General features: G+C 33.2%; 1 protein-coding gene across 1 annotated transcript; it reads left to right on the top strand.

Moving 5' to 3' along the window:
* The first annotated feature begins 3,890 nt into the window (after window positions 1–3,890).
* Window positions 3,891–9,607, top strand: LOC114399117 (digalactosyldiacylglycerol synthase 1, chloroplastic-like). Its single transcript, XM_028361231.1, has 7 exons — window positions 3,891–4,570; window positions 5,269–5,301; window positions 5,834–5,921; window positions 6,818–7,302; window positions 7,387–7,653; window positions 8,016–8,365; window positions 8,705–9,607. Exons 1-7 carry the CDS (start codon window positions 3,965–3,967, stop codon window positions 9,237–9,239), a joined length of 2,364 nt encoding a protein of 787 aa, XP_028217032.1. The 5' UTR covers window positions 3,891–3,964; the 3' UTR covers window positions 9,240–9,607.
* The last annotated feature ends 3,324 nt before the right edge of the window (window positions 9,608–12,931 follow it).

The raw sequence follows: 12,931 nt of genomic DNA, 5'->3' as shown, positions 1-12,931 counted from the left end.
ATTATTTTTCTATTCACTTGTTTATGATTAATGTTTGGAGAAAGAATAATAAAACAAAAATAAGTAAGGAAAATAAATAATTAATACATCTAGAGTATGTAGGACAAACAAATTTCTAAAAAAAATCTTATAATTATAACTAAGGACAGACAGAGTAAATAAATAAATATAACATAAGTGTGACCATTGAGCGAATCTGCACAGTCTTCTTTCCCTTTTCTCCACCATAAATTTTTTATTTGGTTTTTAAATCCTTTTCGTGTTGCAGAAACCTAAAAAAATAAATAAAAGACATTATAGAAAAGGGTATCAGAATATAGGTCAAAATAATAAATATTGGGTCTGAAATAACAAATTAAAGGGCAAAACATAAAAGACCTGTTGATTGAGTAAACGAATTTTTTGCTCCATATTTGGAATGATGTACTTGGATGCTAAATCTTGCATTAGATCTTTTATCTGCTCTCAAGGCAACAAAAATGGGTAGCAAAAAATGCATCAGCAAAGATAGTAAATTAAAGAAAAACATGAAAGAGGAGATAAATTCTTAAATTAATTATAATAAAAATAATTTAATATAAAATACTAATAAATTCATTTAATTTATTTATTTATATTACTTTTAAAAGATAAAAAACAAAGAAAAAAGGCTCTAAAAATATATGATAGTATATATTTTATTTAAAAAGAAAAAAATATCATTACTTCACGAATAGAATAAAAAATAAATAATAATTAATATTTTGTATAAAAAACAGAAATAAGTGTCACTTAAAGATCTCCATGTGATCATCTATATATTAATTTGTATTATATAAAATTTTATTGCCTAAGTTACATAAATTGTGAAAAACAATTTGATGGTGTCGGGATACAATCTCATTCATTCAAAGGAAAGCTGTCCAAACAGATTGGTCAAAATGGTGGTTCTCAGGGCCGTGAGTAATGAACAATGACCTTAGCCTCTTCAATCTTTTTTAAAAAATGTAAGAATTTATATCCTTTTTAATTTTATTTCCTAAGCATGTCTTCTCCAAAATACAAAAATTTCTCCTATAAGTTACTGGTCCCATTGAAAGTCGTAGCTTTTATTTGGAAGGCAATCTCAGATAGACTTCTAAGTTCTAACATAGGTGAACTAGCTTACATATAAAAGAAAGATTTTTTTTAGCACAAAACGACAAGTTGTTTTCTGTGTTCTGCAGCTTTTAAGCTACGGATAAATTACTTCTCAATTGTAAAGTCTCATATTATATTTTGGCAAATTAAAGTGCTGTATATGCATGGTAGGGAAATGATAGGACTCTGTCAAAATATGGAAAACTCATTTCTTGATGATGTACCAAGAAATTAGTGAAAGAAAAACAAGTAGAAAAACCCGGAAGTTAATAGTTTTATATTATTTTGTCAACCTGACTGCATGCATTTTCAATTTTACTGAATTGAATATCAAAGAGATGTTTCAACTGATTAAGGTTTAGGACTTGGTTATGAATACAGGCTAAAATGTGAGAATATTATTATAATATTATGTCATAATTTTAAGTGTTTAAGAAATCCAATCTCATGCATATCATTTTAAGGTAAGACAGACAAATAGATATTGGTATTGGTAATCTTTTAAAGGACAAAAAAAATCCTTGTAATTTCCTTTAATAAAAATTGTTATAAAAAAATACAATTTCAATTCTTTAAAAATTTAAATAATTAAAAGAGGAATTTTTTATTAAAAAATTTATGAGTTTAATAAGTGTGTACTTTTAATTGGGGTGGATATACAAACTGAGATCCGTGGATCCATCTAAGCCCGTAAATCTAACAAGCTTTAGAAGATTTGTTTAACCTGTTTAAGTTGAATGTACAAATAATATTAATTTGTTATATTAAGATTTTGATATTTAATTTAGGTTGTATTTACATTGTTATTGTTTTTTCTCGGCCTTGTGTTAGAAATGTTCCCTGGGACTGAGTTAGTGGTTAAGTTTTAATTTTATACATTTTTTATTTTTTAAAAAATATTTTTATACAAATGAATAAAAAAAATTTCATTCCAAATCTGGCCCGAAGAGCCCAAAATGAGAAATCAGCTAAGACGGATAGGTATTATAAGGGTCCTTGAGTTGAGCGACCCATAATAACATGTCATTGTCTGATGAGATGAGCATTCTTTCCATTATTGAATTGTAACTGAAACAGTGACCCGCGTGTTGCGTGATTGAAGCTACACCAAACGGAAAAATAAAATAAAATAAGAAACACAATGGGACAAAATATAGTGGGTTCACATTCGTAATGTGTTGTGATGTAAAGTCATCATGGTAATGGTTATGGGTTGAGGTAACTTCCAAACGGGCCAAATCAAATATATCTTTTGTGAGAAAATGTAGTTTACCATGAAGATATCTTCATTGGATGTTGTGAATTGTTTGCTCACCAGCCAGAAAGAGAGATTTTGTGGATCGTTCTTTTCTTCCATACTTTCATATCGTTGCTGTTGGTGTCAATTGCTTCTCATCAACTTAGCTTCAACCAGACCGTCACTTGTTTGTACGCATTATTATGCAGTACTTGGATAATAATGATTATGAGTTTGAACGTGTTAATTTTTTTTTTATAATCTTCTATGATTTATACAATAATTAGTAACACCCGTAATTATTACAACTTCTACATCTTTAGCTTGCTTCAATGAATCAATTTAATTTGAGTAACTATTTAATAGAAATTGGTATTCTCTTCCTACTACTACTGATACTGTCATTCTTGTTTGCCTGGAATAATTTATTAGAAAGAGGAAAAGAAGTGGGATACAAAATGTTAATGTTATACTTCAGAGCAAATTTCAAGTATCTCCCTCAATGTTTAAGAAACTTAAAGTATGTCTTTTTTTTTTCTTTTCAAAATTATATACATGTTATTAGATTTTAAAAAATTACATATATTTTTTTTATTTCAAACTTACACAATTTTTTTAAATATCATTTAAACATGTGATAATAACAAGTCATATTTATTGATAATTTTAATTAAAAAAAACAATGTTAAAAAGTTGAAAAACATTTTAGGAGTAACGATTTATTGAAAACGTTTTAGGACCTTTATTTATTTATTTATTTTTGAACAAGAGTTCCTTTAAGAGTTGTTAATTGTTATTACTCTAGTATTTAATTTTCTTAACTGCTTATCTCTTTCAACATATACTTCTCATTTTTTTAAATAAATTTTTAATAAAAAAATTAAAAAAATTATTATTTAGTTTAAAGTAACTTTACATTACAGCATAAAGGATTTATCATAAATTTAAAATATAATCTTTATATTTATAATATTTATTTATTACAAATTTTTATTATGAAAAAAATAAATATTTATTTTATTGTATATATAAAAATTAGAATAATTATATTAAATAAAAAAACTCACGCCCAAGAATGCTTTTTTAAAATTTTCTTCAACAATAACATATTTTGAAATTTCATTTGACATCTTATCTCTATTTTGTTTTCTGTTACATCTCTTCTTTTTTATTTATTGTTTTTTCTCAATATTTTTTTTAATCAAAATCATAGTATTATCACTTTTCTCTTATCTTTAACTTCTTTTTATTTATCCTAAAAAAAAACTTATTTTTATTTGACTTTTTCATCCCTACTTCCAGAAAGCCGGGACTAAAAAACACTTCCGTCACTAATTTAATAAGTATATCTCCTTTGTGCGACTCGAATATTCTCCCCTCCGTCCAAAGTCCATAATCAGCACGACTCCACGTGGTCCAACCTGATCTCGCCACATCACCACAGCACGTGCCCCTTCCACGTGGCAAAACCAATCTTCGAGAGAATTTCCGAAAATCTTAACCGTTAAAACTTGGTTGTGTGGCTCCTACGAAACACAACACATTGTTATTCTTCTTCTTCCGCGTTGCACACACACTCTACGAAACACACGCCAGCGTTGTTTCGCCATGGCGACGCATCCGCAAACTCCAACCTCGTCGAACGCGTTCTCGTTCATCTCCAAGGGCTGGCGCGAGGTTCGCGACTCGGCCGACGCGGATCTCCGTCTGATGCGGGACCGAGCGAACTCGTTCAAGGACCTAGCGACTTCGTTTGATCGCGAGCTCGAGAACTTCTTCAATTCCGCCACGCCGCCGTTCTCCGTGCCGGCGATGCGCTCTCCGCCGCCCAAGGAGATCGAGTTCGTCAAGAGTCTGCGCCCCAAGCTGTCGGAGATTCGGCGCGCGTACTCGTCCCCCGACTTCAGTAAGAAGGTTCTGGAGAAGTGGCGCCCTAGGACGCAGATTAGAATAAACCTTTCCGCGATTAAGAACGCGATTGTGTCGGCGGAGGAGGTGGGGCAGGAGGAGGAGGAGGGGATTGTGGATTTTGAAAAGAGGAGAAGGAGGAGGTTGAGTTTCTGGGAGGAGTGGAAAAACGATGGCGAGGGTGAATCTAGGGATTGGGAACCGATTCGAGTCTTGAAGACGCGGTTCAAGGAGTTTGAGAAGCGTGGTTCGTCTTTTGAGGCGTTCAAGAACAGTGAATTCGTCGAGAAATTCAAGTCTAGCTTGGTTTGTGCTTCTTACCCTTTTTAGTTATTTACTTGGTTTCAACTGAATTATAGTGTTTCCGTGTGTGTGTTTGGCTTTATAACAAGAATTTGGGTAGGGTTTTTCATTGTGGCTTAAGTCATTATTTCCTTGGAGGAAGAGCTTGCTTGGCTGAACCATTGTATTTGTCAAAGAAAATTTTCTGTACTGTTGGATTATTGGGGTTACAATAACAACTTGGGAGGAAGATTCTTCCCTGGTAAAAACCACTTTTTTGTGAAAAATTACTGGTAGAGCTTGGGTGATACTAACTGTTAGTAGGAGTGAACTTGCTTGTTGTATTTGGTTGTTCTTGTTGCTGGATGTTTTAATAACTATTCATCGAAAGAATTTTAGAAAAAACTTTGACATGATTTTTGCAAGAGCCCCAAATTTTGGGGGTGGGTGCAACAGTAGTGAGGTCAAGCCATTTGTTGGTTGGGGTGTGTGAATATATTACAGTTTTATTTTGTTTATTTTCAGCTAATCATATGTTATGCTCATGCATGTGATTTACCACCATTAAGTGTTCTTTGTTTGATGCGTGTTCCAGTTTGTGTTTTTAACTGGCGTTGTACTGTTGTAATTGGTGATATATGTTTTTTTGTGCATTTGAGCATAAATTTGATAAGTGCTTTTGTTCTGAGAATTTACATGTTCGTTTCTTGACTTTCTTGCAGAAATCAATGTGCAAGGAACCTCAGGAGTCAAAGGTTTGTGTGTAATATGTTTAGTTTCATTTGTTCATATGAATATGCCTGGGGCTCTGGTAAAATATTTTGCTCTTTGTGTAAAGAAACAAGAAGAAACTTCTATGTGACTGGTCAGTGAAAGGCCCTAATCTAACTTTCAATGGATCACTATGCATATGCATACACATGATACCTTGTTGAATACAATCAGTACACGAGTCCATGGATCCTTAAACAGCTCCTCTAGGCATAAAATCCCACTACTCTTTAGATTTTATTTAGCTAGATATTAAAAACTATATCCTTCAGTTAGTCGGCATGTGAGCAACATTAATGTTTTAATTTAGACATTAGAGCAATCGGTTAGGAGAAGATTGGTTGGATATATGATGCCAAAGAAATAGGGGCCAAGTCGCTTAAGCATGACATAGATGCTATGGATGAATTCAATAGTGTCATTAACTTTCCTGAGCACTGATTCTTGTCTGTCCTGAACTTGTGGCCTTGATTTGAATCATGAACTATGGCTAACATTTAAATGCATATTTCACAGGAAGTGCCGCCATTGGATGTATCTGAACTTCTGGCCTACATTGTAAAACAGTCTGGTCCATTTTTGGACCATCTTGGAGTGAAAAGAGGTACATAGTTATGCACAACTTTTATGGGATTTCCACTTTATATATCTTATCTGAAAGTTTATGTTTGTGTTTTGTTTTAATAAGTATGCTTTTCTAGAAACATCTTCGCTTTCGATGGAATGTGATTTTTTGTTTCTACATTCTTGTGTTTGTAAATCACCCTGTTAGTCCCCCCCTCCTAAAATTTTAAGCAGTCAATGCTTGGTATAAACATTCTTTCCAATTTACTGGTAAATTAAGTGCATGAAACAACCTAATGCTATGTTTTACAACATAATAATTCCTCATGTCTGTTTTCTTGTCTTCTTTTTGGCATTTGTCTTGCTAAGCTATATCACTGTGTTATTCTTGTTTTGTGATTGGCAAGCTGGAAGGCGTCAGCTTCTGATGTAGTTGTTAGCTGCCTCATTCCTTAATTATTCAACAATGTGATTTAATAGTCACACATTTGATGCAACTCTATAACAAGGGCATGCACATGGTGAGTCGATGCAGATATATTGTTCAAAGACACTAAAAATTGACTCGTACCATCTAATCTAATGATTTCTTGTTGAAAATAATTGTAGTCAATCTGATTGTTAAACTTTACTTAGTCTTGCTCAAAACTTTTCCCTTTAGTCAAATACTGTTTTCTATTCTGAGCAACTTATACTAAAATGAAATTAACGCGTCATAATTTTCAAGCAAGTGAAAATTTCTAGTGCTTGATAAGATGCTTATAGTTATTTAATTTTCCTCAAATTTGGTGCAAGATCAATTTTTCATGAGCTGGCAGGATTATATCTTTGGTTTCTTTGCTGTAGTTTTCTAGGTAGTCAGTTAGTTTACAGTTTAGGATTCACTTGGTCTGCTATTCAATTTTGATGATTCTTTCAAATGTGATTGCATTGCAGACATATGTGACAAAATAGTAGAAAGCTTGTATAGCAAATGCAAAAACCATCATCTATTGCATACCCTCTCTGGGGAAGAATCTTCTGTTCTAGGGAATGGAAACATAAATGATGAATTGGATTTACGAATAGCAAGTGTCCTTCAGAGCACAGGGCACCGGTATGAAGGTGGATTCTGGACAGACCATGCAAAGCATGTTCCATTGGACAATGAAAGACATGTTGCAATAGTCACAACTGCTAGTCTTCCTTGGATGACAGGAACAGCTGTAAACCCACTATTTCGAGCTGCATATTTATCACAATCTGCTAAGCAGAAAGTCACTCTGCTGGTTCCATGGCTTTGTAAATCAGATCAAGAACTAGTTTATCCCAGCAATGTCACTTTTACTTCGCCAGAAGAACAGGAAGCTTATATACGTAGCTGGCTTGAGGAAAGGATTGGTTTCAAGGCAGACTTCAAAATTTCTTTTTATCCCGGGAAGGTAACTTTTTGGTAAAGTTAGCTATTTCCTTTATGTTTCATATCACTACTGTCGGTTCTTACATTTTGAAATTCTCATGTGTAGTTTTCGAAAGCAAGACGGAGTATAATACCTGCTGGAGATACTTCTCAATTTATACCATCCAGGGATGCTGACATTGCTATCCTGGAAGAACCAGAACATTTGAATTGGTATCATCATGGTAAGCGTTGGACGGACAAATTCAACCATGTTGTTGGTATTGTCCACACAAATTACTTAGAATACATCAAGAGGGAGAAAAATGGGGCACTCCAAGCATTCTTCGTGAAACACATAAACAACTGGGTTACAAGAGCATACTGCCACAAGGTATGAGAATTTATCATCCTAGTATGTAAGCTTGGATTAAGTAGAAGCTAATTGACTCAACTTTTTTGGGCTTCCCTTCTCCTTAAAACCAGAAGCTCCTTCAATTAGCTTCTATAGAAGATTATTTTGGGTTTTTGTTTTGAAAGTTTCCTTTTTTAAAGCTTTTTTATAGCCTGACTTTTCCTTTTAATAAGGGGAAGAGAAATCCAGAAATCTCTAGGTCAAATGCTACCTAACTCGGTAGATTACTAGAAATGGTTTCGGTGTTTTTGTTGATAAATTTGTCATGGAGTTCTTTCATCATAAAAGAACTAAATGAAACAAGACAAAAAGGGACTAAATTATTTATGATTTATATTCAGGTTCTTCGTCTCTCAGCTGCTACTCAGGATTTACCAAAGTCTGTAATTTGCAATGTTCATGGTGTGAATCCCAAATTCTTGAAAATTGGAGAAAAGATTGCTGCAGAGAGGGAGCTAGGGCAGAAAGCCTTTACAAAAGGGGCGTATTTCTTGGGAAAGATGGTGTGGGCAAAGGGATACAAGGAGTTGATAGATTTATTAGCAAAGCACAAGGCTGACCTTGATGGCTTCAAGTTGGATGTATTTGGAAATGGAGAGGATGCTAATGAAGTACAGAGTGCAGCCAGAAGGTTGGATTTGAATCTCAACTTTCAGAAAGGAAGAGATCATGCAGACGATTCTCTTCACAGGTAGGTACACTTTGAAAATTGAGCTTCAAATATAGTAAGATATAAATTCACTACAACGGTCCCCACATTGTTGTGAAACATACCTAAATGAAATGGAGAAAGTAATCCATTAAGTTGCATCTATTGATACATGGAACTGAGTTATCTTTTAATCCCCCCTATCTTCATAAAGTGAATTGAATTAATTGATTATGTGATTAGAAAATGCAATATCCAAAGCTATTTTTTTTATACATGCATAAATGCACATTCACCTACACATGATTCTTTCTCATGCTTTACATACCCAGACTCCATCTGGAACTTGTTTTGATTAAATTTGGTTCTTATTTATTGTAGGTACAAAGTCTTTATAAATCCCAGCATTAGCGATGTGCTATGCACAGCTACAGCTGAGGCACTTGCCATGGGCAAATTTGTAGTTTGTGCTGATCATCCATCAAATGAGTTCTTCAGGTCATTTCCCAACTGTTTGACTTACAGGACATCCGAAGACTTTGTGACAAAAGTAAAAGAAGCTTTAGAAAATGAGCCTTATCCTCTAACACCTGAGCAAAGATATCAACTTTCTTGGGAGGCTGCTACTCAAAGATTTATGGAATATTCGGAGCTTGACGGAATCCTGAACAAGGAAAATAATGGCGAAAAGTCAAGGGTAGATAAGGGGAAGCTCATTGCTAAGTCAGCATCAATGCCTAATCTGACAGAACTAGTAGATGGAGGCTTAGCATTTGCTCACTATTGTCTCACTGGGAATGAATTTCTGAGATTATGTACAGGAGCAATACCTGGGACACGTGACTACGATAAGCAGCACTGTAAAGACCTTCATCTCTTGCCTCCACAGGTAGAAAATCCTATCTATGGCTGGTGAATGGATTGACTAGTTTGAATGTTTGAAGGAAAACTTGTCACACCAGATTATGACAAGCAGTACTGTAAAGCCATCATCTAAATGCCTTTAGGTAGAAAAATTTATGGATAGCTGGTGAATAGATTTAGTGGTTTGAGTTTGTAGTTTGTTTTACAGTTGCTTGTGTTAGGTGCCTGCTAAGTTTTCAATCCTTAAATTTTGTAGTTCTTTTTGTTTTTGTAAGTGATGTAGTTCAATATTTACCAAAACACGTGTAGAAAGCTAATGTCTAATGTAAAGTAACTGAACGTTCTCCCACGTAACTTGTGAGAATAAGCTGTAATGAATTTGCATCGGTTTAACATGAAATAAATTGTTCGGTTATGATATCCTTCAAGAGCACAAGTCAAAATGATTGGAGAAATCGCCGTCCATGATTTAGAATGTTTATAACTGTGGACAGATTAACGTCACTTATCAGAAAATTAATAGGACTTCATGGGGGTTGTCCACTCTGCACAGGGAAATATTTGTTATTTTTTAGTTGATTAAATGATTAATTTGATCTTTTATCTTATTTTTTTTCTAGATATATTCTTTATTTTTTAAAAAGTTTATCTTAGTGTTTTATGTTTTCTAATTATTTCAAAATATTCTTTCGTTAGGTTAAAATTAACATCATTAATAATATTAAGATACTGGCAACTAAAAATCATAAAAAAAAACACGTTATTCTTTCTTTATCTTTAACACCGACCTCTTCCATCATTGTCATTTTCACCCATAAATTCAAAAAGGCAAAAATGGAGAAAGCAAAAAGATGGAGCCAACAATGCCAGAAGAGAAAGCGAGTGATGGAAAGACGCTTTTTCTTTGCTTCTCCTTCTTAATCTTTCTCTTTTTCCATCATTTCTTTCTTTTTCACCCTTTCCACTTTCAGACCTTCTCTCCCAGCCTCCACCTTATCTCTCCTCTTTTGGGTGACAATGTGGGTCTTGGTCCCGGGGACTTTCCTGCCAAAAATGGTGGATTGGATTAGGTGACTTAACCCATTAGCTCGCCCTGCTGAACCAATGATGGGGCGGAGCGGGACCGATTGGTCCGCCAGCCTGCCATATATATATATACTAATAGGAATTTAGACTATGAGTAATCATTTTGTATTTTTTTAAAAATTATAATGTTGTTGAAAATCAATATATATATATATATTTGTCATTATTATTATATTATTTTATAAGTTCAATTTCTCCAACACTTTTAGAAAAATTTATATTAAAATTAAATGTAGGATTAACAATTGATATATTTTATGTTCCTTAACTAAATTTATTTATTTGTGTTAATTTTATGAAATAAGATACTATTTTTTTTTATTTTTGACGAGCTGACTTACCAACCCACCCCTAAGCAGATGTGTTAGGATTTTCATCATTAGAAGGTGGGTCAATCCAACTTATTTGTTTTGATGGACTAGAAGTGTGACGGGACAAAATGGGTTGGACGGATCCGCTTTAACATCTCTACTTTGGCTGTTACTACGCACACAAAATACAATTGCTGGTACACCTAACAAAACAATAAAATTCCATTTTTTTCCTTCCATAAATTAGTATGAGGCTTACGGATTGACCAATTCATATGAGGCCTAGACGATGTTAATCCGTATTGGGTTTATGGATTGACCAATCTGTATGAGACCCAAACCATTTTTTTAATTTTTTTTAAAATATGTTTTATAAATTAATTTAAAATTAATGGTCCATGCAGAAATCGAACCTGTAACTTTTGCATTATTAGTACGACGCTCTAATCAACTGAACTAATAGATCAATTATGTTATAAAATAATTAATGTCGTTATATATAACGATAAAATTTCTAATGTATATTTAATGCACATGTAAATTTAGATAATAAATTTTATGACAATTAATTTTTATTTAATAATTAATTTGTTTACATTGACATCGTTTGGACCTCATATGAATTGGTGAATCCGTAAGTCCAACACGGATTGCCCAATCTGTATTGGACTTACAAATTTGTCAATCCATATCAGCTTTATGGAAGAATGAAAATGGAATTTTACTATTTTGTTGGGTGTATCAACAATTATGTTGTGCACAAAACAATGCCCCTCTACTCTTCCACAACCAACTCCATTCTTGACCCTCTTCAACCTATCACACCCTACAACACCGCAACCTCTTCTCCAACCATCACCAAACTCCAAGAACAACACTTGCTCCATGAACTAGAGTGCATCTACTACACACTCCTCCCCACACTAGCTCCCACCACCCCCAATTTGTTATCTTGTGGTATTTTTAATTAATTTTTAGAATTAGAACAATCTGGCTAGGATTGTGTTGTTTGATTTTGAATTTATTTTGTGAATGATTTTGAATTTGGTGGCTCCTAATTTGATTTCAAAAGGGGATTAGGGTGTGAAAGATGACACTATTTTGTCATTCTTATTTTAGCCGCTAGAATTTGAATATTATTAATGGTGTTAATTATAAATTGACATAATGATTAATTTGAATTAATTTAAAAAAAAAATTAAAAGACTAAAATAATTATTTTTAATAAAAAAGTTAAATTGAACAAATAAAATAAGATAAAGACCATTTAGCCTTTTTAGTTAGTAGTAAGAAGGAGGGAGAAACATTGAAGGAATTAAAGGGGGGGGGGGGGGGGGGGGGGGAGCGTTGAAGGATGACATTTTCAACTCCATATTCCACTTGTTTAGGGGAACTAGGCATGAAACATCACGCCACTTAATTTGGAATGGGGCAACAAAAGTCAGGTGCTAATCAAACTTTAGACAAATTAATGGGTGACGTGGGGATAGGTTTTGGGTTAATTCTATTAAATTTGGTAAGTGATTTATAATTCACCGTAAATTTTTGACACGGTTGGTATTTTTTATTTTTTTTATCATGATACGGTTGATAGCTTATTTTGACTTTAGAATATGAAAACATTCACATTATTCTAAGCTTTTCTATGTAAATAAAATTTCGTAAAAAAATTAGTGAGTCAACTTAGCGTCGTAAAAAAAAAATCATAGGTTAGTAGTTATTTATAATTCACTGTAAATAAGGTGGGTCAATTTCTTTATAATGAATTAACCTTAAAGTTAATTAACCTTTATTTTTCAGTGATAACCTTTCAATGGAGAAGGCTAACATGAATTCATAAGCATAAAGGATAATTTTAAAGTCGATATTAAACGTTAAACAAAATAATTAATTTCAGCTGAATTTTAGATTATTTTCTATATTTACCTCTTCTCTATATTCTATTTTTTTTATCATTCTTTTCTGAGTTTATTCTTTATTTTAGCACCAATCTTTTTCTTTTAGCTGACCCACTCTTTTGACCAGCAAATATTATATTGAGTCCCAATGTCAAGTTGAAATCTTTTATTATAAACCTCAGAAAGTCTTGACCAATGTATGCCACAAAAAAGACTTCGTTTTTGCTGGTGCAGAAGTAGTAGAAGTTATATTGCCAACCTTGTCATATTACTTTCACGCTCAGCTTTACATACATAGCGTGCGGTGCACTTTGCATTCATTAGCTAATTAATAACCGTTTCATTTGATAGTGCAAGTTGACATATAGGCATGTGATTCCCATTGATCAAGTCTGGTAACCCTCCTACTAAGAATTAGGTTTCAAGATAACCCTCACCCAGTGGTAAGG

This window comes from Glycine soja, chromosome 19 (genome assembly GCF_004193775.1).
Source record: "Glycine soja cultivar W05 chromosome 19, ASM419377v2, whole genome shotgun sequence".
Classification (NCBI taxonomy): domain Eukaryota; kingdom Viridiplantae; phylum Streptophyta; class Magnoliopsida; order Fabales; family Fabaceae; genus Glycine; species Glycine soja.
This window is presented reverse-complemented; position numbering and strand designations above follow the sequence as displayed.

What these genes read in the sequence shown, in the direction of transcription:
- LOC114399117 (XM_028361231.1), top strand. Translation starts at nt 3,965, where the DNA reads ATGGCGACGCATCCGCAAACTCCAACCTCGTCGAACGCGTTCTCGTTC. An exon ending in AGGAACCTCAGGAGTCAAAG is followed by an intron (nt 5,302 to 5,833) that starts GTTTGTGTGTAA and finishes CATATTTCACAG; the next exon opens with GAAGTGCCGCCATTGGATGT. An exon ending in GCAGACGATTCTCTTCACAG is followed by an intron (nt 8,366 to 8,704) that starts GTAGGTACACTT and finishes TATTTATTGTAG; the next exon opens with GTACAAAGTCTTTATAAATC.